This window comes from Salvia miltiorrhiza, chromosome 7, assembly GCF_028751815.1.
Source record: "Salvia miltiorrhiza cultivar Shanhuang (shh) chromosome 7, IMPLAD_Smil_shh, whole genome shotgun sequence".
Taxonomy (NCBI): Eukaryota; Viridiplantae; Streptophyta; class Magnoliopsida; order Lamiales; family Lamiaceae; genus Salvia; species Salvia miltiorrhiza.
The window spans coordinates 33408537-33433822 of NC_080393.1; the positions used below are offsets into that span (position 1 = coordinate 33408537).

At 37.7% G+C, this 25286-nt stretch overlaps 1 protein-coding gene across 2 annotated transcripts; it reads right to left on the minus strand.

The window, feature by feature from the left end:
• Nucleotides 1-1485: 1485 nt before the first annotated feature.
• Nucleotides 1486-13431, minus strand: LOC130996067 (nuclear pore complex protein NUP155-like). Of its 2 annotated transcripts, XM_057921577.1 has the most exons (13): nt 13080-13431; nt 10559-10728; nt 9702-9828; nt 7653-7915; nt 5724-7368; nt 5432-5644; nt 4977-5224; nt 4481-4892; nt 4074-4270; nt 3476-3833; nt 2270-2488; nt 1834-2162; nt 1486-1698 (listed from the first exon to the last, which is right to left on the minus strand). In XM_057921577.1, the coding sequence occupies exons 1-13, from the start codon at nt 13239-13241 to the stop codon at nt 1581-1583; spliced, it is 4461 nt and encodes a 1486-aa protein (XP_057777560.1). In that variant the 5' UTR covers nt 13242-13431; the 3' UTR covers nt 1486-1580. The 2 variants fall into 2 exon arrangements, with proteins under 2 accessions (XP_057777560.1, XP_057777561.1); XM_057921578.1 differs by lacking the exon at nt 13080-13431 and having other exon boundaries at nt 9702-9811; nt 10559-10699.
• Nucleotides 13432-25286: the final 11855 nt, after the last annotated feature.

The following is a 25286-nucleotide window of genomic DNA, read 5'->3' on the forward strand; positions in this document are numbered from 1 at the left end:
GAGAGAAATTGTTAGTGGAATAAGGATCTCACTTTAAATGTAAGTGGAGATATATGGACTCTACTATAGATGATAGTGACAATTTTTTGTGAACGAATTAAAAAGAAAATTGTGATAAATTTTTGGTGGATGGAGGAAGTATTATTTTACATATTTTTTCCTTTAAAATGTCAAATCAAATAATTTAAATTGGATCAAATAGCATGAAAAATGAATCAAATACTCAAATCGAATAATTTAAAACTAGCATCGAATCAAATTTAGTATTTAAAATCTCATGGATGTTAGAATATTTTCACAAATACAAATTGAATATGAATATTCCATATTCACTTCGATTACAAATCCTACATTTTACAATGACGAGTAAGTCCCAAGTGCATCTCAACACAACAACTATATGATCGTACAATTTCTGCTTTTTTATTGGTCGATACTTCGCATTTATTTATACAAATAATGAATAGTGATAACGACCCATGTCAAACTTTCAGCCATACTATAGGCGGTTTTGAGTAAAAAAACCAATGTTTGGAGAATACATTGTATATCATACAACATAGACATTATCTTTACTTCACCAAAAAAAAATTAAAAAATTAAATGGTATTATAAGCACCGGCCTTGAATATATTTGACAAAGGCAATTATATGGTATTCCACCCATCTTTATCAATCAACATTATGGAGGGCCATTTAAATTCTATGCCTTCAACCAAAAATTCCAACTATAAAACTTTTTGGAAGACAACGTTGTTATCTGCTCTAGAAAGCAACCATATTAGATTAGTAAAATAAAATTCTAGTTGGACAAGAAATAAAAAAACTAAACAAGTCATGTAAATTAGCAGAAACATGCCATGTAAATCAAAATAGATGGTAGTTATATCTTATAAATGGCATCTTCTAAAAGAAATAAAGTCTTGAAAGCTGGATTGATAAAGTTGGTTGGATTATATAGCTAATAAGTCAAGATTCGTGTTAGTTTCAGATAAATCCTAATCTTCTGTGACTCAGTAGGCTACATCCATCTCCCCTTTGACTTTCTGGGTAGATAAGATTGATCACAAGGAGAGATGAAGCCATGAATCCTTCAACAATGTCATAACTAAAATAATGGAGGTTTGGAACTCTAATCATCGTCATCGAGCACGATCACAACCGTAGATCGCTCGAGGATTGATCAACATACACAGATAACAACTGACTGCAAGAAAGGGGTGATAAAAGAGGAAACAGATTTTGCATTGCGCACTGTGCAGAAGATCGAATTCGTCTCAATAATTACAAGTTACTATTTATGATTTGAATAAAACAGTATTGCACACATAGTTGGACTTGGATAAAACTAAATAGAAACTTGCATTCGTCAACATCTAATATTCTGGAATCCTTATACGCTAGCCTAGGATAATTGAAGTTCATATCCTACCATCATGTAAAATACTATTGATGCAGATAAGCCTCGAAATCGAGAGGTGCCAGTAAACTAACATGATATCATTTATACAGGAAAAATCATGTAATTATTGTACACAGTATATGCTATTCATACAACAATAAAACCCAGAAAAGCAAACTTACAACCGCTCAAAAGAAAATGGACTCAAGAGTGACTCTTCGAGCTCCCTAAAACCCCGATAGACAGCCTCTGATTGATTCTGAGGAAGGGGCAACCTCCGCACCTCAGTCATGTACCTGGAGTTTACAGAAATCAGGGTGTTATTGATAGAATGACGATTTAAGTTGCACGAGGTAAATATAACAATAAAGATCACATGTAGGAAGTTTCACACACTATGCCAAGGTCGGAGTAATAGGAAAAGTCATTACCTATTTGCCGCACTAGTGATCTTGTCACGTACACCTTGATTTATGACTGCACTCTGCCCTCGTGAGAATGGTCCACCAAGAATCAGAGAAGCTCCAGCAGCACTAGTGCCCATTTTCTGTGCAAAGATGGACATTGCCCATTCACGAAGTACTACTAGAACCGAGCGAAGAAGACGCAGCCTCAGACTCGGAGAAGGCAAAACTCCACCGTTTGATAACAACTGATCATAAGTATTGAGTACAGGTTCTATTGCACCCCTGCAAGCAGCAAGAAGAGCCCTTGCAATATCTTCTTCTCCAACAGGTTCGTCACCCGAAACCACTCGGTCCTACAAAAATCAGCAAGCAACAAATTAATTGTGAACCGGTTACAAAAGATGATGAGCATTCAGAATAGTGATCTGGGTAGCATACAACGGAATAAGACTAAAATTACCTGTGCCGCCTTCTCAAGGTGAAGACATAATGTGTCTAATGGTAAAATAGCTGCATCTCCAGGGTAAACATGAGAACCAACCCTCTTAAGCACAGCACAAGCTTCAGCAATACCACCCCGTGAAAGAGCCTGATCAATGAGTCGAGCCCAGGTCTCTCTGACAATGCTGCTGTCAGCATCACCAGAATAGCTTGCAAAGTATAGCATTTCCAGACATATCTGGAAGTGCAAAAAACTTAACCATGAGTAATTGCAGATTTGGACTCAAAGATCAGTAAAAAATAACTCGTTCCAGAAAGATATAATGGTCGAAACCAAAACATTGGCTTTGTTCATAGAACATATAAATAATTATAACACGATAATATGGTTTCTCAAGCAGCATCTAAGGGCAAGAAAGAACACCACAAAACTTGAGGCTTGTAACTTCAAATGTGGCTCTTGTAGATTCCAATTTCAATCACGCAATGAATAATCCTATACAGTTCACTTCTTTAATCATCATTACCAACTTTTCCATCTTTCTATAAGTTCAATTGAAGGAAAGAAAGTATATCTTTATGGCATTTCTTGACCAGTCTCTGATCTTCCCAATGCTTTCATTGCTATCAGAAAAAACATGCCTATTCTACTCACTATAATTTTAGATTTTCTATCCCGAAGGTCCAAGTCAAGCACCCCACTCCCCCCCAATTCAAGCAAAGTACCGAAAGAGGTCAAATGCACATAAACTAAGACAAGGCAGCTCCCATCTTTGTATACCAAGGTGACACTTACAATAAGTAATTCATTGCCTAGTCTTATGTCTCTAATGAATAACAAACAATCAATCCAAGAGGGGATAATATGAAGTTAACAAAGAAGAAACTATCAGACCTTTCTCCATCAAAAATCCATAGGCACACAGATCGTAAAGCTATAAGGAATATACATATACTTTTTTTTGGAGGGATATACTATAATTAATTGGTCATTTTGTATGCTTCCTGGGCTACTACAAACATAATACTCGTATTTAGTCAGCACATTTGTCATAATTTAGTGCAATTTTGATAAGATCAGTCAGTTTCATTTCAAAGTATCTAATTTAAGACAGGCCTATATCCTTTATAACTTTCATGTAACTTGACAATTATCAGCAAAAACAGTTTTTGAATAATAGTACAGGCTGTACAGCCTTCACAAAGTTATTAGAGAATGACTAACCTCCCAGAGATCGAATGGAACAGCATACTCATTGTATAATTGAGTGATGGTTTTTAAATCCATTGACAGTTCCTTTGCCTTATCTCGAATAGCAACAATAAAACTGGCATTGCTGGGGTGACCATTGGTAGGTAGTGAGCCATTTGTGGTAGATTCAGATCCATCCGGAGAAGCTTCCAATCTCGAGACCATGGAGTCCAACTCCTCTTTAATCTTTATCTGAAATTGAAGAACAGCAAGCTTCCCTTCAAGTAAATCAAGAAGACCATTATCAATAGCACCCCGAACCGAAACATTGAGACTATCACTCTCACTGGCACTCTTTGCTTGCAGAACAGCATTGCTCAAGTACTGACGCCTGTCATCAAAGCAATGAAAGATCACAAACAGCTAGCTGAGGACAGATTAGAATACAGGTTGATGTCTCATCTAAGTCAATTATACAGCACTGCAAACAAAGGCCAAACATTCATCCATGTATACACAAGTGTGACATGACAAATCAAAATCATGAGCAACAACTGCACATGATAATATTATCTCCTCAATCATGTGCAAGTCAATCAAGTATACACTCAGATGCAACTAAGTCACAAACCTTTGCTCAAGAGTTGGGGTATCCCCAGTTTCAGTTGAACGCCTTTCTGCTAGCCTGACCAATATTTGAGCAGCAAGGACATGCTGACGCTTCAGGACATAATACCGTGCCAGAAGCTCAGAGTACTTTATCTGATTAGAAGCAAGCTGAACTCTAGAATGACCCATGGGAGAAGAAGATGCAACTGAGGAGAAGGGCTAGACCAACAAAGGAGAAACTGGTTAACAGGAGAATAATATAATGCAAGTTCAAACTGAATTTGAATTAAAAGTTTAAAACAAGGGGCAAAACTAAATCCTAAGAACCAATAAAGGTCATTCTAAAGGTTTTTGAAAGATTAAATCACAACAAATATTAATTCTACCTATCTGAAATTCTGAATCAACTACAGAGAAAAGAAGTGAGACCTCATGTGTAGGATCACGTCCAGCATTTTGCAAAAACTGCACCAAGTCCGGGCCCCCATATTCCAACAACTCATCATCAAGGCCTAGCTCAATCAATGTTCGATATAGATACTCATGGAAGACTCTATCTGATGATTGAACGCCCAGTTGAATGATCTGGCATATGTACTTTTTGCGAGAAGCTTGATCAAGGGCAGATTGGAGAACAGGTCTGATAGGAGACCCAAATTCCTTCCTCAAAGCTTCGCCTTTAAGACAACGCAAAGCATTAGTGACAATTTCATAACACTGCATACGTCGAGAAAGAGCATGTTGTCGAATTCCAGCATCTATTTGCTCATTGAAAGCATCTCCAGCCGGATCCCCAGCCTGGGCCTTCTGCAACGATAATCGAACTACAGCTTCATAGAATCTGCAATTTACCTATTATGTCAGGCTTAATTTAGAAGTGCAAATAAATATACAGTTTGCAAATCGGCAGGCTGACATAACAAACCTCAAATCTTCAAAACGTTTGCACACAGTTGGCAAATCAGCAGACTCAGGAATTCTGCTTAAATTGTTGAACGCCTCCCGAGCCAGATTTTCCCTTTCTTGTGTATCAGAAGTTGCGGCAGCTCTCTCAAGATATTCAACAGCTACATAAAACTTGTAATCGCTTTCTTTGTAATAGCTTGGACAGCCATCCCGAAGTCTATTACTAATATCATCTACAGTGCCCCTGCCATCAGGACCAGTGTAATACTGGATAAATCAATGGTAGTAGATGTGAGACAGATAAGATAGGAGCATGGATAATAAATGAGCTAAAAACAAGTCTCCGAATAAAAAATAGAGAGTGAGACAGAGGAGATCAGATCCAAAAGTCATGGGTCATGATCAACAATCTTGATCTCAAGTTTGTAGAGCAAAAAATGTGATGAGATGGTGAACAAGCAATGTCTTAATCACCTCCATCAAAGCAGATATGAGCCTTGTTGCAAGCCGATCTCCGTCTTCTGAACAAACTAACTGGTGGAATGTCAACTGCACTACAGCTTGCCTAGTATTTGCATCAAAGTTTTGAATCAAGCGTGCTAGAAGGTGTTGAGAAAGAAGTTGGAGTAGGAAGAGGGCTTCCCCACATCTCAAAAGCAATTGCCTAATACATTCCATAGCTCTTACCTAGGGAAAGACCCAATTAGTAATCCAAATATTGAGTGTGTTATAGACAATTGAACGAGTCTAAAAAATAAACATGTACCTCCATGGCAGCTAGCTCAGCAGGACTATACGGGAGTCGTTGTCTCTTATTTGACGGCCCACCCTCACTGGAATCCACATTATATGAACCAAATAAATTCCGCACCATACTTCTGTCACCAGCAACAAGATCTGATCCAGTTCCAATCAAAATCGAACCAGATATGTCTCCTAAACCAGCCACACAGCCATAGAGTCCACGCCTCTGGTTCCTCCTAGACCTCAAAAACTTCTCCAGGGAGCAAATTTTGTCTTCAAGGACATGCATTGCCTGAACAGAAAGTCTACATGATATGATCCCATCTTCAGATACACCATCTGGAGATCCTGAGCCACCATTAATAACAAAAACAGGAAGTTCCCACAATGGCAAAAGTAACCTCGATGTGCATAGGCAGAGGCCCTCGTGAGCACCTGAAAAGACAGGCTCGGCTTCTTGAACAACCTGACCCATGCTGAATCCCCCAGCTGCAGTTCTAGTGTTTGACAATGCACCACTTCCTTCTAATTGTGGCATTCCAACAACTCTAGGGTCTTCAAAGGCTTCAGCTGCTTTCTCAGCAACAACATTGCTAATGAAGTTTTCAGTATATACTATCCGGGCAGCAAGCATCAAACACATTGCAGCTGCCTCTCCAGAACCAAAACGGTTGAAGAAGTCCTCTAGCAGCGATCTTGGCGAATTAGACTCTAAAAATCTCCTCAGAATGTCAATTGGTCGATTAAAAACTACTTCCATCATACCCATGGTACTAAATATAACAATTTTTCTTCTTGGTAATATATGTTGGGTTGAAAGGTCACCTCTAGCCCAAAGTTTAACTGAAGTCTTCTCACAAGACTCCCATGAGTTATGAAATCCACAGAGTTCTAGTTCAGAATAGAGAGATTGCACAATGGATGCTGTATCTGGCAGCGGTAAAACATCTGCCACATAAAGCATTCTGCCTTCAACTGGAATAGATGATACTGATTCTCTAAGTGCACGTGAACCCCTTGCCCCTGTCCCCAAGTTAGCAGATGAAAGAGATTGAGTATCCTTATTTACAAGCAAAAGTGATGAAACAGCGGATGGAGAAGAATCAGAAAGGACAAGTGTTCCAGAAGAATAATATGCAGATTCAATCTTTAGGGAAAGATCATCACTCTGGGATCTTCCTGCAAGAGATAGTGCACCAAAAGCAAGTCCGCCGCTCACCCCAATGGGAGGAGATGGTCTTGTTGTTACAACCTTTAAGCAACTTGGTTTACCAAGCCCAGCCAAACCTCCAACAGCGCCATTATTTCCACCAGATGGAGAAGTCGAGAGATACATTCTCCGGCCATCAGATAAAACAGCAACAAGATGCAACCACTTTGATTCTAAAGTGGATAAAGGTGATATGGAAACTATAGAAGATTTGGTAGGTCGAGCAGGGGCCCTTTGTCCAGCTTGTTGCCTGCCACCATAGTTTGACTCCCTCTGAGTGATCAAGTTTCTTTCTTCTGCAACTTTCTTGAATGGGCCATCTCCATTCAACCCAAGAGAGAATACTTGTATTTTCATATCTTCTGTACGCGCATATAGAACATGTCTATCGGAATCAACAACCATTTCGACAATGGGGTCCACAGCTCCAAATTTGAAAACATTAGGCACAACCCACCTAAAGAGGAAAGGAAAAGGAGAGAAGGGGAAATAAGTAAATTCAAGTTTTTGAGTAAGAACAGTAAGACTAGAGGTCAAGACTTCAAACATGGGAGATTAAATAATGCAAATCTCATAAAAAAAAGTTTCCTATGAGAATGAAATATACAAAGCATTTGGCCAGTTATATAAATGACAAAAAAGTAATAGCACAAATTCTGAATAACAAACTCAGTCATCTCTATGATGACAGCTGTTAGTGAATATGAGCTCTGCACCAAGCATAAGGAAGAAGGGAAGCACCTTGAAATTACACTTCCCAGACCAGCAGTAAGGCAGATTTTACGGCACCGCTTTTGCCATCCTGAACCAGTCGTATACTGCAATTCATATACATGACCATCTCGGCCAGCTAGAAAAATATGCCCCCTATCGGTGCAAGTGATGCAAGTCATAGTCACTCCATCTGAAGGAATGGTATATTCTGGCAGAGGTTGAAGTGAAACCTCAGCATATGGATCAGTTCCATCACTGCTTCCAGAACAACATACTCCAACAAGAATCAGCTGATCGACAGAAAGCATAAGTTGAAAGGCGGGGAGAAACAAAACAAAGAAAGAAAAAGGTCCCTAAATATCATAATATTGATGGCACAGGAACTCCAGAAATAATGAGAAACAACATTACAGTGGGCACCGCACTCACATCCATAATAAAATGTAAAGGTAAGCAACTCCTAGGTTTACTGCAAAAAAAAAAGCGGGCTACAAAGATATTGATATGCATTATTCACAATGATTGAAAAACTCATAAAGGATCAAAATTTTGCCATATCTATATTACAGTAGGACAGTAAAAGAGACTAAATTACATATTGAATGATGATCAAAAATATTAGCAACAATAAATAATATAGCAAAGCTAGAAAAGGCATGCAAAAGAGGATTGAGTGAATTAAGGCAGCAGTACTACAATCCTAAGAGCATATATGAAACCAGCCAGGACCATAGCAATTATTAGACAGCTTTGTCATCTCAAATATAGCTCTAAAGATATACTATAGAGCACTGATAGTGATCCAAAATACACACACATATATGTACATATATATACATACAATAAACAAGTTGCAGAAACTGAAAGCCACAATTTCCCACCTAAATTAACTTGCAATATGTGGGAACTGGGAAGTGATAATATTATAGTAAAACCTGCACGGCCCCACCAACTATCAAAGTACTGTAGAATTATTTCACCAAATCCCTTAGGCTGCAGCAGTGAGAAATTATGTATTCAAGTTGAAAAATAGGGCTTGAACAGCAATACTGCAAATCCATGCCCTAGATGGACTAATATGAAATATTCCGTGGACTTGGGGGAAAAGAAGTTATATATTGAATTTTCTGATATGAAGATAAATTGGAAAGGGGAAATTTCGCCGGGGGGATTTGCGGATTAGGGTTTTCGCGGTAGCAGACGAATTAAGCTATACTTTCAAAATCTTGGCAGGGTATAACACTCGTTTCGTCTCTTTGATATAGTAATGAAGCTGTCAAAGTAGTCGGGCCGGGCCAACTACACAAATCCGTGGTGACGCATTATTATAACGTCAAAAATTATTGAACACGAGATATAACACCATATTATTTTAGAATGAAAGAAAATACATTTTAATTTTAGAAAAAGAAAGTACATTTTAAACACGTCAAAAAGTGTTCAGCATTTAATCATGAAATATTCAAAGCATGCTACAATTGTTTCATTTTTCTCAGTGAAATAACAATTCTACATTAGATTTTTGAAGTAATATTTAATATAACAATTAGTTTCGTAAGTTTAATATATATGTACATAATTCAGGGTTTATAAATTTCGCGTATTAATTAGTATGAGAAATAGCATTTTAATAAATTGGATAAAAAATATTTTGAGCTTAAACACTTCACGAAGTACGATAAATGTGTTTATAAATACAATCTTAGCATATAACAATATGCTTTGATTTTCATTTGTAGAATTACAAATCTAGTTGTGAACTTGTGATCCTTGAAATAAAATTATATATAATTATTAAATTAGTAGTCATATAATAATATATATACACACACACAGGCAGTTTTTATAAATGTGTATTGACAAGTATGAAAAATAATTTTGTATATTGAAAAATTCAAATAGAGTTCAAACGCCTCGGGGTATAATAAATGTGCGCCCAAGTATAATTTAAGCTAATTTCATTCTTTTGTCAGCAAAACTAGCATTTCAACCATGTTACTATGACAATAAAGAAAATTACATCACAACCTAGAAAAGTGAAAATTGTGAAATATTGCAGACAGAAGAATCAAATACCTCCACAGGAGTTGCCAGAACTAGAAGATACTGAATAGCTTCAACGAAAACACCAGGCTTGGATTTTGCAAGCCCCACAGCACAAATAGCCTGTTCCTCCCCACTATATTCTGGACATTGACCATCCCTATGTTACAAAGCGTTAAAGAAATGAATTGTAAGATAGAAGACTTTCTTTCCACTGACAAAAGAGTAGGCAAACAGACTACTACAAGGTGGATGCCTGTAAATGAATCCATGACATCCAGAATGGACCCAAAATATGAAAATATCTGCTTCAATTAAGAACATGGTGTTCTGAAGAATTAGGGTTCTATATCTGATTTGATGTCGCAATCAAAAACAAGTATGGTTATGGTTAAAGGGCATAGTTTGTCAGGACCCACACTTGCGAGCCATAAATCTTTTAAGGAAATAACAAATTGTTTGGGCCCATAGACCATAACTAATGCAAACAATCTTAATTAAACACTTGATGCACATATTAGGTCAGTGAATTATCAAATTTAATACAGAAAAATAACAAAGATTGTCCTGGGACTACAAAGTCTAGGAAGTATGATCATCTGTTGTGATGGTAGTAGCCAATTTGCTAGGTATGATCATATCTAATGATAAAAAAATCTGATTAGTTGATAGTACAAACACATATAACCACAAAGAGACTGTAATCGTTACAATATAATGAATTAATGATAATTGAAGAATATAAGAAACAAAATTGATGCTCCAAACCTCCTTAATCAGCACTTTTTATGGTATGACAAAATGTGTATCTATCATTTAAAATCTAGAGTTAAGATATTCATGTCAAGAATTATTAAATACAGTAACTTATATTAAATACAGTAACTTACCACTTATCAAATCTCCAAAGAAATAAGGAGTTATCAACTGATGCCCAAGCCCGTCGTATTTCTGGAAATATTCCACACAGAGCTGTTCCTTCTCCACCAGCAGTGTTATATCTTTCAATCAACACTGGAGGCAACTCCCATGTGTCCACAACTTCCACCAAAGGAGGCCACTGCAACATGCACATGAAGGCATAAAATATAGGTTCTAAAGCAAAGAAGTGATAGATCAAACAAGATTAGTATAATCTGAATATGGGAATCAATTGAAATCACAAAGCATCATCCAGACGGTTCAACTTCAAATAGTGAGCAAATTTACACAATTAATGAGAAATTGTTACATTCGGACCAGTTGGTTTATCTTAGAGCCATTTGCAAACTATTACATTTACAGGCATGCATAGTATTGTCAAGAAATAATTTTTTACAGGAAGCAAGGGAATTTTGTAAGCAAACTACAAGAACTATCCCAAATTTAATGAAGATAGCTAACTAAGCGCACTGCTTCATTATATGATAATTGATAATATCATATCCAATCGAAGTAAGGCTTTGGAATCTGTGGCATGAAACCCCCCCTGGCATACTAAATTTAATCCTCTCCCAGACCTCAGCAATGGATTCCTCCAAAATTCCGGAATTCCTCCAATTGCATTCTGGCCAATAGATCCACATCAGGACAATTGTTTCCCTCAACACTCAAAACCTTTCTCAATGAAATTTCCCAGGTTTATGGATAACAAAACAATAGAAATTATGGTGTTACCCAGGAGATCCCCAGCTCTTTTCATACACTAGAACACAACGAACATGTGATTTGGGAGCTCAGAATCGCACCTACACAATCATACCAATTTGGAGGCATAAAGACTGACAAAGTTTTTGCATCGTGTCAAAGTGGAAAACTTACTCATAACCAACAACCACAAAAAAAAAATGAACTTTCTCCAGTTTAGGAGCTTTTCAAATAACTTACAAATATGCTAAAGGGGAACAAGGACATGAAAAATGACATGTTAGATAACAGTCCAGACAGGTCAAACACCCCACTCATATTATCCTCTGCGTTGTGCAGCAACCAAACTTCTTACAACTGCCTAAACAAAGGAGCATTTGATCTACAGTTCAGATTTGTTTTTTCATTTTGGTTTTAGGATGTGAACAAAATGTAATCTCCATTTCAATAACAAAGGAAATAAAACGTGCACTTGCAAAGATGAGACTTGGAAAACAAAGGACACAAATATCTGAAAGAATGTTCCTCCAAAAAACCTTACTTCAAATCCTACCCTAAACTAGGCTATCGTTGATTTCAAGATAGTGATAGATTTCCAAGGGATCCCAAGTAATTCTGACTGTGAGCCTGCTTACCATATCTGCTTATCATAACCTGACACCTTTAGAATTTGAAATGACACATAACCAAAAAAAGTTCAATTTTTTAGATGCTATCAACATCTAATAGTATAGCGCAACGCTCCTCTGGGACAGCTTACCATCTCAGTCCATTCCATCACATAAAAATTCTCTAGACCTAAGTTCCAACAAATTGGTGGTTCCCTTCAGTATATCAAGTGCTATAACAATGCAAGCTTTTTAGAAGCTTTAGCAAAACGTATAAGGGCTATAATTCAATTACGCTAAAATTGTAATAACAATACTTTGTGAAAGAATGCCTTTTACCATCTGCATCTAAGGATTCTTTCATGCAGCAGACAATCTTCATTCCTTTATCCCTAAGTTTAGGCTGTTCCCCCACTTGATATACTATTATAAAAGGCACTCAGCAACATACTCCCCAGTTCACAACATTCATTTTTCCACAACACTATGATAAAATGAAAAATGTAATGAAATAGTTTTACAAGCTGCTATGCCATTACAAGAAGGGTGATTTTACAGGCCACCTTTCAGTGTCACGTAAATATTGCTTGCATAATCTTTCTTTCTATCGTAGTTGCTTTTTTAAGTGGTAAGATTAAACATACAAAATTTTGTTACTGGAGATAAATCAGAGTAATTGTTTTTGCTGTTACAATATAGCCCCTGGCACCGTGCATATGGAGAAGGCAATGTATTAGTGTAAGCACCACCTCCACAACCCACTTAGAACAGCACAAACAGTATGATTATCTAGCAGCAATGAGTAAAACTGCTTTACTAAAAGAAAAAATCTAGATTTTGGAAAAACACATCAAAGCCATCAGGCAGAGTCCTGAAACTGTGCGGCATGACAGTGGAAAAAGCACAGATCTACTTCGCTACAAAACAAAACCCTCCTAAACTGCACAGCTCCAATCAAAACAACAATGGCCACGCAGGCTGTTTTGTGCCCGAACCATGTTTTAGTTACCCATTTCACATGCATATATTTTTCAAGTGATGCAGCTACCCGACTACATTGTTACGCACAATACCTTGAATACTGCAACCACTCCAGTGATAAACAACGGACAAACATAATACGCTCAATAAATTCAGTCAATAACCACAGAAACTATAAATTAACTGCAAGACTTACCTCGCGGGGATGAGTAGAATAAGGATGGCTAGAGTATCTAGATGCTTCTAAAGCTTCTTCGAGGTCGAGCTGCGCCCCAATTTCCCGGCTAATGCGATCGCTAACGATCAGGCCCGCATTGGTGACGTCTCGCATCACTACCTCATTCTCCCAAACAACCATCTTCAACTGGAAACGAATTATTTAACCAAATCCCTTAGGCCACGACCGTGAGAAATTATGAATTCAAGTCGAAAAATAGGGCTTGAACAGCAATACTGCAAATTCAAGCCCTAGATGGACCAGATGGAATATTCCGTGGACTGGGGAGAAATGAAGTGAATAATTGAATTTTCTGAGGTGAAGAGAAATTGGAAAAGGGGAAATTTCGGAGGGGGGGGGGGGTTTGGAGGGATTTGAGGATTAGGGTTTTGGCGGTGGCGGACGAAATAAGCTAAAGTTTCAAAATCTTGGCGGGGTATAACAGTCTTTTCGTGTCTCTGATATAGTAATCTATACTTATATTAAAGCACAAGTTTTGCCAGATTTTTTTCCCGCCAATGCATGCTTCCTTCTATCCAGTGTATAATTTCCATCTTTGTTGTCTGCTGGACATTGCCAAAAATCTGCAGTTTTGGCTCCAAAATATGGAGCCCAAATTCAAATTCAAATTTTTTTGAGCCCAAATTTATTGCTGATATGTGTGAACTACTTTCTATAAATAGGGCCTCAGATGATTTTAGCCAGCAAACTTTACCTCTCTAAACTTTGTTTTTCTATTGCTTTTTATGCTATTTTATTTTTCCTGTTTTTATGTGGTATTTTCCTTTTTATTTTGTTTAGCCATTTGCTGTTTTTTGTTAGTTTCAATTTTATGCTATTTTATTTTTCCTGTTTCTATGTGGTATTTCCCTTTTTATTTTGTTTAGTTTCAATTACAAATATGATACAAACCTATACACGTATTTCTACTTTATAAATAAAGACCAAAAACGTAGTTAATATTTCAAATTTTTCGCAGCAGATCCAAGTTTTCGCAGATGAAGACTGAATCTTTCAACAGAAGCATGGAAGTATTACCACTCAAATCTGCAAAAGCCACACAAAAAATGATTTTAGTGTATATTGAACATTTACAGCAAATTGGCATGGAAATATGATACCATTAGCTATCTCATTTGTACAGATGGCAAAAATCATTTTACAATAAATGAAGCTTGAGCTACAAGTTCAACATCCATATCTCTATGGTTTGTAAGATCAAAACAGTGTAGTGTTTTTTTAGAGTGCAAAACAGTGTAGAATTGAATTGCAAAAATCATTTTAATATTAAACTAACAAAAGCATTGTAATAATAGTTCAAGGTTGTCATTTTTTGTTACTTTATATATTGTTCACCAAACTTATCTTGATAATAGCTAAAATACATAAATTTCTATCATTCATTTCGTTTTCAAAGGCAGCCACTCTCGAAGGCGGGAAAGAGGAACTAACCGTCGATGGATGGAGCAGGCGCAGGGGCGAAAGAGCAGTGGCCTTGGCCTTGAACAACAGGCATGAAGATTGCGAAAACAAGGGCAAATGCAGCAAAAATGCAATTGTAGATATTCAGAGATCTACCTAATACATTCAGCAAGAAAAATTAAACATGGAGATTGCTAGAATTAAAGATGCAGACGAGGGAGGAGGCCGAGATCTGGAAGCTAGGGCTTGGGCGACGTCGTAGTTTGAAACCCGGACGGCGGCGGCTTGATAAGGGCAGTGCAGAGGGAGGCAGCGGCCCATTTATCGTCGTCGAGGAGAGAGGCGACACCGCGTGGATCTTCGTCTAGATGTGAGGGCGGCAGAGTTGGTGGTTTAGGGATCTAACGCTTTTGGACGGCGGCACGGTTGCAGGTTTTTCACCGGCAGAGGGTGAGGCAGAGGGAGAGAAAAGACGATAGAGAGCACGGTTGAGCTTCTCGCCGGTAGCGGCGAAAGGTGGAAGAAAGTCGGCAGAGGGAGAGAGAGGCAGAGGGAGAGAGAAGACGAGTGAGAGCACGGTTGAGCTTCACGCCGGCAGCGGCAAAAGGTGGAAGAAAGTGGAAGGTTTAGACTGAGAAGAAATGAGAGAGAAGAAGCGGCGCTGAACCCTAAAATTAGAGGAGTTGAGTATTTAAGCTGTATTTTAGGGTTGAAAAGTAGATGGGCTGTATTTAAATTAATTTATTGGGCTGTATTTAATTATTGAGCTGAATTTAATTGGGCTCTATTTAATTGGGCTGTATTTATTTAATTGTTCTATTATTAATTCTCCTTTAAGAAAATAAACCATCTATACTATATGCATACGAATTAAATATTTTTACTTAATATTTGTTTAAGTAAAATATTAAGCATTTTTCTTATTAATTAAGTAAAATATTATGCATTTGTTTACTTAATATTAAGTATTTAGTTAATGTTTGTTTAAGTAAAATATTAAGTATTTGTTTAAGATGTAATTTAAAAAAATATAAAGATAATTGAAAAAATATGAATATTTGTATGATAAGGAATATAGGGAGTATTTTGAAATGATGGATTATAATTGCAAATAAGAATATGTGTGTTGAGAAAATAGTTTTTTTAGTGGGTTTTGAGAAAGTAGTAATTTAAATCAAAATTCATTTAGTTAATCAATATGTGAATTATTTTTGTACAAGATATCTAATGTTTCATCTCCACTTACTAATAATAATATTTGTAAAAAAAAAACAATTACCAAGATATAAACCATAGAAATAACAAATAAAATGATTCGATTCAAAAGAGCAAACTATAAATTTGAATTAATTTAAAAGGGTGCGTACTTTTTTTTATAATTTTAGGGCAGTTAAAAAGGATTGGATTCCAATTTTAGAATTAAACAAACAATCCCTGAGTAAACTAAATAATTTAATGAAAAAAATAATTCATGGATCCAAATATTTAGAGAAACATAAGAGATGAATGAGTATAGAAAATTTAGGGTGCTTAATAATATGGTGGGTGTCGCTGCAGAAAAATATAGTTAGATAGGGATAAAGAGATTAAGTCGCCGGCGTGGTTCTTCGATGACAGTGAATTTGTGGTTTGGGAGAGAAGTACTTTTTGTTTCACTTCTGAAAATTCAATTTTTTAGAAATATTTAATTTAGGAATTTGTGAAGAATGAAAGAATAGAAGTACTTTTACTGAGGTTATATTTAATTGGTTATCAACAATATACTAACAAATTTATTGAGCCCATCAACAAATCCTAATATGTATTATTTATTTATTTTATCTTGGATTAAATATGATTGTTTGATATAATTATTAAGTAGTGTTAAATGCTTTTGGAAATTGTCATCGGATCAGTAATTAATTCCATATTGGAAAGTTTGTTTAAAATTTAGAAAGTCTCACAATTGTTGATCACCTTATGGTAGATATGTATATTGAAATAAACATTTTTTTAAGATGTAATTTAAATGATTGTCTTATATGTGATGTGTTGAATGACCGTATGCTTTTCACTTAGTGATACGGAGTGGAATTCAATTTAAAATGGTAGCTTCGTTTGCTAAAAAATGAAATAAAATAGTCACTTCTTAGACATCAAATCCACAAATTATGTAACTTTTAAAGTTATCATCAAACACCAGGGTTGAGTGGCAAAGCCAAAGCATAACAGTCCTAGCCCGAGCAGCCAATGCCAGAGCGGACCTTACATCGGCTCTGGGAGATCCAGAGCAGACCAGCATCCGCGTGGAAGCTCCATAGCAGAGCAGCGGTCCCAATCCCCAGAGTCAGAGCAGAACAACAACAGCTCTGGCATATCCAGAGCAGACCAGCAACATGAAGGAAGCTACAGAGCAGAGCAGCAATAGCTTTGACAGAACCAGTTCTGGCAGATCCAGAGCAGACCAGCACCAGCTCTGGCAAATCCAGAGCAGACCAGCAACAGCAAGAAAGTTCTAGAGAAGAGTTAATCCAAGATAAATTGTAAAAAAATTAACTTAATATTTGAATGACATCATCATTATTATTAACGCAAGTATAGAGATGCAGCATCATCGTTATTAAAGCAAGTATACTGAAAAAACAAAATACCAATAGTATACTGTCAATACTAAACCAAGTTTTTAATTTGTTTTTCAAAATGAACATTTGTGTTATCAAAATGTTCATTCTTTGGCTTCAGTTTTGCAAAATTCATATTTGAAGTTTATCATGGTTCTTGAATCACTGCAAATAGGTAGAGGGTAGTTATTAATACGGTATAATATAGAATGATATAATGTTAGTATAATACGGTAGTTAGAATCATCTACTAATCTTATAGTTTAGAGTAAAAAATTTACAAACATTAAAGCTTTGGTAATTTTTTAAGACTTTGAGCTAATGAAATTATTATTTATTTTTATTAAGGTTAATTACGCCAAAAATCTTGAACTTTGGCCAGAGCAGAGCTGTTCTCGGCCAGAGCAGAGCAGAGCCACGTAGGCGCCATGTCAGCTCGGTATTGCCATGTAGGCACCATGTCAGCTCGATATTGCCACGTAGGAGCCAGCTCAGACCGGAGCATTACCGGAGCTCAAAATCATGGCAAAATTGTTCCTTTTTATCACTTTTCTTTCTTTTTGTATATAAAGCCCTAAATCAAGGGTATGTTTTGTATCACTTTTCTTTCTTATTTTCCTTTTTTACAATTCTATATATTACTCTTATTATATATGAGAAATACGTATGAATAATTGTTCAAGGAGTGGAGAGGGTGGAAAGTGATATTATAAAAAATGGTTGTGTTTGAGAATTGAAAATCCTAATATATAATTTTTATTTATTTAAGTGTTAATTAAATTTCAATGGTTACTCTAATAGTTAATTTTTTTTTCTATTTTAAGATAATTTTAAAGTGAATATTTGGTATTTTTTATTTCGTTTAATATAAATATTTTCACTTCTATATATGTGTTGGAATTGTGATGCTCAAAAAATCTGTACCATGATATTATATGTGTTTAGTAAGACAATATTTGTCGCCTTATAATAAAAATTGTATAATATGAAAGTTGCCTTTTTTTTTCTCTTTACATATAAATTCGTATGAATATATAGACCGTGCATCGCACGGGTAAAAACTAGTGACTAATGAAGCTGTCAAAGTAGTCGGGCCAAATAAACGGATTCACGGTGAAGCAATATACCAGCAAATGAAGCGGGAGAATCGCTTGAAATTTCGGGTTTGGAAATTTCCCAATTAGGTATTAGTGACACTACAAAATGGAAGAATTGATGGAGAAGGAAAAACTTCGTTCATGAAATTTGGTTGTTGAGCTTCGTTCACGGCTTGGTTATTGCAGTCGCAACTTGTGCAGAATCATGGCGGGCTACAAAGAATATTTCACTCAATATGTTGAGAAAGCTGGATCAAAAGTTGTATTCGGAGACAACTCAATCGGTGAAACAAAAGGCTATGGTGTACTCGACATGCGTAACACCAGTATCAGTAATGTTAGCTAGACTAAAACATAATCTGTTATCTGTGAGTCAATTTTGTGACAGCGGATTCGTAGTGAAGATAAAGAAAGATAAATTCACTGTTAGAAACAGTCAGAGGAAGGTGGTTCTGAGAGGGATCAGACAAGAAAGTCTCTACGTCGTCTCATGGGAAGACAGCCCTCCAGAAACATGTCTCATCAGCAAAAGCAGCTCGGAGGGCTGTGGCACAGAAGACTCAACCACCTCAACTTCAAAATGATCAACAAGCATGCTAAGCATCAACTGGTAGAGGGCTTACCCTCTATTGTGTTTCAGAAAAAGCAAGAATGTGAAACATGTCAAAGAGGAAAGCAAACAAGGACGTCATTCAAGTAAAAAACAGGACACTCCTCTGGAAGAATTCTTCAACTACTTCACATGGATCTATTTGGCCCAATCTCTCCAAGAAGTTACAATGGTAGGAAATATACCTTATTTGTCGTGGATGACTTTTCTCGATATACTTGGGTCATATTTCTCTACAACAAGAAAGAGACACTGTTGGAATTGCCAAAGCTGCTGAAAAGACTTAGTGTTGAAAAAGAAGTCAACATCATCAGCATCAGATCAAATCGAGGGACTGAATTCCTCAATGCCGTCATTCGTGACTACTGCGAGGAACGAGGAATTAGTCATCAAACTTCTGCGGCAAGAACTCCTCAGCAAAACGGAGTAGCAGAAAGAAGAAACAGATCTTTGAAGGAAGCAGTAAGGACGATGCTAGCTGAATCAAAACTCCCTTTGAAGTTTTGGGCCGAAGCAGTCAACAACGCATGCTACACGCAATATCGCTCCTTCCTCACTCAAAGACATGGGAAAACTTCATACGAGCTATGGAAGAACATGAAGCCTTCAATCTCATATTTTCATGCTTTCGGTTCTCGGTGTTTCATTCACAACAATGACAAATGAAAGTTAAACACGTTTGATAGCAAGGCTGATCCAGGAATATTTCTTGGATACTCTGGAACTAAACGATCCAGCAAAGCCTATCGAGTGTTTGACTCTCAAACTCTTTGTGTGGAAGAAACACCACATGTTATTTTTGGCGAGTCTACTGATAATTTCAGGATTCAGGAAACAGAAAGAAATGCTGAGATCGCTGAAATGAAAAACACCGAATCTTCTACAGTCTTGGTGTGGGGACCAGGAAAAGAAGAAGATACTGAAAAACTTCAGTATCAGAAGATCAGTCAAAGGTCTGATGATCCGACTGGAGCTACTACTGATGGCATCAGTCAAGGGGGAACTCCAACAGTCGAATAACAAGTTGAACCTGCTGGAGCAACACCAGTTCAACACTCCCCTGCTCGAGAAACTACTGAAGGACTCAGAACTATACTGACTGAAGAACCTCCACCCTCGCCAGAAGAGATCAAGAAGTATCGAAGATGGTTTGAACTCCACTCAAAGGAGAACATCATTGGAGAACCATCAGACGGTGTAAAGACTCAAAGATCAATGTGCAATCTCGTCTTCGACTTCAACCAGAACTGCATCAACGAAGATAAGAACTACAGAGCCCAAAGACATTGAAGAAGCTCTGAAGTCCACTCAATGGGTCATCGCAATACAAGAAGAACTCAATGAATTCAACTGGAATTCAGTTTGAAAACTTGTGGATCGACCAGACGATGCAAAAGTGATTGGCTTGAAATGGATTTTCAAAAACAAGAAAGACGAAGAAGGTCACGTGGTGAGAAACAAAGAAAAGCTAGTAGCCAAAGGGAACAATCAAGAAGAAGGAATTGACCATGATGAAACCTTGCCCCTGTTGCAAGATTGGAAGCAGTTAGGCTCTTCCTAGCCTTTGCCGCTCACAAAGGATTCAAAGTACACCAAATGGATGTGAAGTGTGCATTTCTCAATGGAGTGTTCACCGATGAAGTCTATGTGGAACAACCTCCTGGCTTTGAGGTTGCTGAACCAGAAAAGGTGTACAAGCTGAAGAAAACGCTCTATGGATTGAAACAAGCTCCAAGAGCATGGTATGATACTCTTTCTGAGTATCTGGTTGAACAAGGATTCAAGAAAGGATCTGTTGACAGAATCTTGTTCACTCTGAAAGAAGGAGAAGATCTCCTACTTGTCCAAATTTATGTCGATGACATAATCTTCGGATCTAAATCCGAACACATGTGCAAGAAGTTTGCTGATATTATGACTAATAAGTTTCAAATGTCCATGATAGGAGAAATGAATTTCTTTCTTGGATTACAAGTCAAGAAAACCAGCGAAGGAATACTGATCAATCAGTCGAAGTACGCCAAGGAACTGACCGCCAAGTTCGGTATTCAGCACATGAAATCAGTCAAGATTCCAATGAATACAAACTGGAAGGTAGATCCAGGATCGGATGGAAAACTTGTATCTTCAACCACATACAGAGAAATCATTGGGTCATTACTGTATTTGACTGCCAGCAGACCAGATATCGCGTATGCAGTCGAGGTTTGTGCAAGATATCAGTCAGATCCAAATGAAGCTCATATGGATGCACCAAAACGAATTTTGCGATATCTCAAAGGCACACCCAACTTAGGATTATGGTATCCAGCTGATGACGACTTCAAGCTCACCGGATATTCAGACTCAGATTTTGCAGGATGTAAAATTGATCGCAAATCAACTTCGGGAACTTGTCAATTCCTAGGCAACAAACTTATATCGTGGTTTTCAAAAAAACAGACTTCAGTCGCCACTTCCACAACTGAAGCTGAATATGTTGTTGCGGGAAGCTGTTGTTCACAACTCCTATGGCTAGTCCAACAACTGAAGGACTATGGAATCGAAGAAAATGAAGTCCCAATCTATTGCGACAGCTCCAGTGCTATTGGAATCTCACAGAATCCAGTTCATCACACCAGAGTCAAGCATATTGAAATCCGAAATCACTTCATTCGTGATCATGTGGAGAAGAAGAATGTCTCTGTTGAATGGATTCCGATCGCAGTTCAGAGAGCGGACTTGCTGACCAAAGCTCTTCCTGAAGAAAGGTTCAACGATCTTTGTGGAATGATCAGCCTCATCTACCCTGAAGAGTGATGCTGTGTTAGAAGATCTCAATAACAGTCACGATGACTGTTGCTCAGCTAACTGGTGCTCTTCAACTGCTGACGTGGAAATCAATGAAGATGAGTCTTCATCTGAAGGGAACTTATTCTGATAAGTCAACCCGAAACAGTGGTATCGGCTGACTACAATGATCAGTCGATCAGTAAGTATCTTCAAAACTTACCCAGTGAAAATCAGTTATTTCAGTTATGAGTTTTTGTTTGTCTTCAAAAATCTTTCTCTAACTGATCAGTTTGTTTCAAAATCTTTAACTAATTGTTGGAAAATAAAATATTCGTGAAGGACAAGTACTGTTAAAAGAAGATTTGAAATTTGCTTTAACTTGTCCTGACTCTCTACTCAAAATCTTTCCAACCTTTTTGCCTCTGAAATGAAAATCTTGAGAATCTCATTGATTTGACCAAATGCAATGATCTTTCTTACCTTTTGAAGCCTCCGTCCTCTGTAGTGACGGTGGACGTGAAACTTTTCTTCAAAAAGATTTTAGGCACAGTTTTCGAAAAACCTTTTCATCTTCTTTCTTGGTAATATGTCCATATATGCGTCGATGTCTTCATTTGTTTTCTTCATCAACTAACAAATCTCCACACCCTTCACTGTGAGAAAAAATAACAATCTTTCAAAAGTTGCAGAAGAATTGTGTTCCGACAAAGGAGAAATTCAATGATTACGAAGTCATGGAGTGGGAGAATGTCGCTCACACGCTTGGTCTTCACAGGACCATTCCACTGGATCTCAACGTCTCTCCGACGTCAAGCTTGTGACTACTCTCACTTATATCCAGCGACGCGAGTGTCTTCCATCCTCATGCCTGGCGCCAAGAAGCTTCTAAGCTTCAGGAGGCTATCAAGCTTATTTCATATATCTTTCCCACCTCCATGACATGCAACAACAACGAGCTCTCACTCGTTGTCTGCCGACATCTTCAGCCGCACATGGTCCTTTCTTCAAAGACCTCGTGCCGGCAAATCGACAGTGTTAGTCCTCACAACTGTCACTGATTCGATTTTTCCTTCTCACACCCTTCTCTCGTACTCTCCCTCTTTTTCCATCCCCGTCCTCTCTCTCTTCTTCTTAAACCTCTATTTCTCTCTCTAAGGCAGCCTCCTTCATCTCTATGGCAACCTCCTTTGTCTTTCCGTCTCCCTCATCCTCTCGCTCTCCTTCACTTCTCCGTCTCCCTTCCCACTGGCGTCTTCCTCTTCTGCATCTCTGGACTCATCCTTTTCTCAAATCCTCTCATGAGCTTTTGAGACTAGGAGTTGGGTACCGTCTGATCATTGCTTCCATCATCAGCTCTCTTTTTGATGTTGCCAAAAAGGGGGAAAGTAGAAGTCAGAGAAAAACCTTCTCGAAGGTAGTTCCCTGCATCTTCTCGAAAAACTGAAGATGGTAAAGCAAAAGGATCACCAGAAGTCTTTAAGGATGACGTTTCAGTAAAGACCTCAAGTCAATGGAAAATAAGTGTGAAAGGAACAAGCTTAGGAACATGAAGACTTAAGATGAAGATCAAGAAGTTCAAGGCGCAGACAAGCAGATTGCTGGAGTCCATGGGTTTCCCCATGTGTTTTTCTTTGTGTAATTACTCCCTTGTATGTTTTGCTCTGTATCTCAACTGATTTCTCATCAGTTATTCTTAATAAAAAGAATTCCTTCTTGATCTCAACCTGAAGACAATGACTTTTTCTCCAGGCTGTGATTAATATTTTTCAGTTTTGTCTTCGTTCAGATTTGGTTAACTGTTGTGTTCTTTCTTCAAAGTACAAGTTTTAGGTTTTATTGTTAAGGGGGAATAGTATTCACCCTATTTAATAACTTGTGCTCTAAGTTCAGTCTTTGTCTTGCTTAGAACTGTTGTGTGGTTTTGGCATCATCAAAAAGGGGGAAATTGTTGGGAATTTAATGAAATATCTAATCCTAGTTTTGATGATACCAAAATCAATAGGTCTCAATTGTAATAGACTAGAACTGTTCGAACTCAAGTATTAGAGTTCTTTTTCTAGTTTAGTTGTTGTTCTGAAGACTGAAGAACGAAGGACTGAAGACACCGACTGGAGTAACGAATAAGGTAATTTGACTTATCAGTCGAAGGATCAGTTTCGACTGATTACTTAATGCGTGCCACGTGGATTCGGCGAAATGATACTAAAGTCAAGTATCAGTTAAACATTCTTCCTCGGACCGAACCTTCAACGTTCAAAGGAATCCACGCACTCCAGAAGTACAGCCGCATTAAATGCAGAGATCTCAGGATCGTCCTTTCTCTGCAGAGGCCATTCCTTTTTGGTGATGACCTTTTCAGAGATGTCGCATCTCCTGCTCTTCAGAGTAGTCGTTCTCACCAAATAAGGAACCTCGAAAATTGAAGCCTCAACCCAAGTTCAAATTACTCTCTAATGGAAGAAATCTTGAAGACCATCTCCGCCAACGGATCTATTCAAGACGTCTCCAATAAATAGCGCTCGAGGATCACTTCAATCTTCACCGATTCAACAACATAAGCTGAAACTCTGCCAAATTTGTTACTCAGCTAAACCAAACCTCTCCAAAGTTTGAATCGAAGAAAGAATCACAAAGGCAAAAATCAGTCACTACTGATTACATATATTCTCTTAGACCTTAGACAAATATTGTTTATCCAAAGCCTAGGTAAAACTAACTGCAAAGAACTTGTTCTTTGTAGTCTAGTTGGCAAGTTTTCAAACCTCTATTCAATCAACCGAATTGAGTGTTTGTGTCGTAAAGGAGTTCAAAAAGGTGTTCTGTCTCCGTGATGTCCTAGTGCCCAGTGTGTGCTAGGAGTGAGAAATCCAACAAGGTATGTTGGTACTGAAGATTGGATCTTCAGTCGTCTCGGTTGTATGCACCCGCAAGCACACGTTCATGTTTGTTGTGCACCCGTAGACACGGGCATCAGTTTGCAGTGCACCCGTAAGCACTTGTCCAGTGAAGTTGTTGGTCTGATCAACCGATCGTGGATGTAGGAAGTGTTTTTCGAACCACGTAAAAATCTCTGTGTTATCTACAACTTTCAGTATTTACATTTTTACTTGTGTTCTCACCTTCTTAAACTGAAAACTGATTAATAACAAAGAGAAACCTAAAGACTGACAACTTGCTTAACTCACAGGCTATTACGAAACAAAAGTTTTCCTCTGCGTGTGTTATCAGTCTAATTGATCTATCTTCTGATAGTCAGTAAGATTCATAACATATCTCTATTTATCAAACGCGACTGAAGCTTTACGTGTATCAGTTAAAGTCTTTGACTTAACTGATAACTCCTTACTGAAGAGTATTCAGTATCAGTCGTCAACCCTGTTTTGGTCAAAACTCTTTTTAAGTAAACAGGTTGAGTCAGTTTGTGTTTGAAGTTTCGTTTTGGTTCTTCGAACAAAAATAGCCTATAGGTGTATGCCGCCTCCCCCATACACCTATTCGAGACCCTCCGGACCTAACACCTAACCCTAAAGCCCACAAAACAGAGAAATAAGGCCCAAGTCGGTGATATGGCTGAGCCCGACAAGGCTGAAAACCGGCATGGCTGAAGCCTGACAAGGCTGAATACCGACAAGGCTGGAGCCCGACAAGGCTGAAATCCGGTAAGGTTGGATCCCGACAAAGCTGA

Coding starts and splice junctions, on each gene's coding strand:
- LOC130996067 (XM_057921577.1), bottom strand. CDS start 13,241: ATGGTTGTTTGGGAGAATGAGGTAGTGATGCGAGACGTCACCAATGCG. Junction 10,729..13,079: donor ATTCTACTCATCCCCGCGAG/GTAAGTCTTGCA, acceptor TGCATGTTGCAG/TGGCCTCCTTTGGTGGAAGT. Junction 3,834..4,073: donor ACCCCAACTCTTGAGCAAAG/GTTTGTGACTTA, acceptor CTTTGATGACAG/GCGTCAGTACTTGAGCAATG.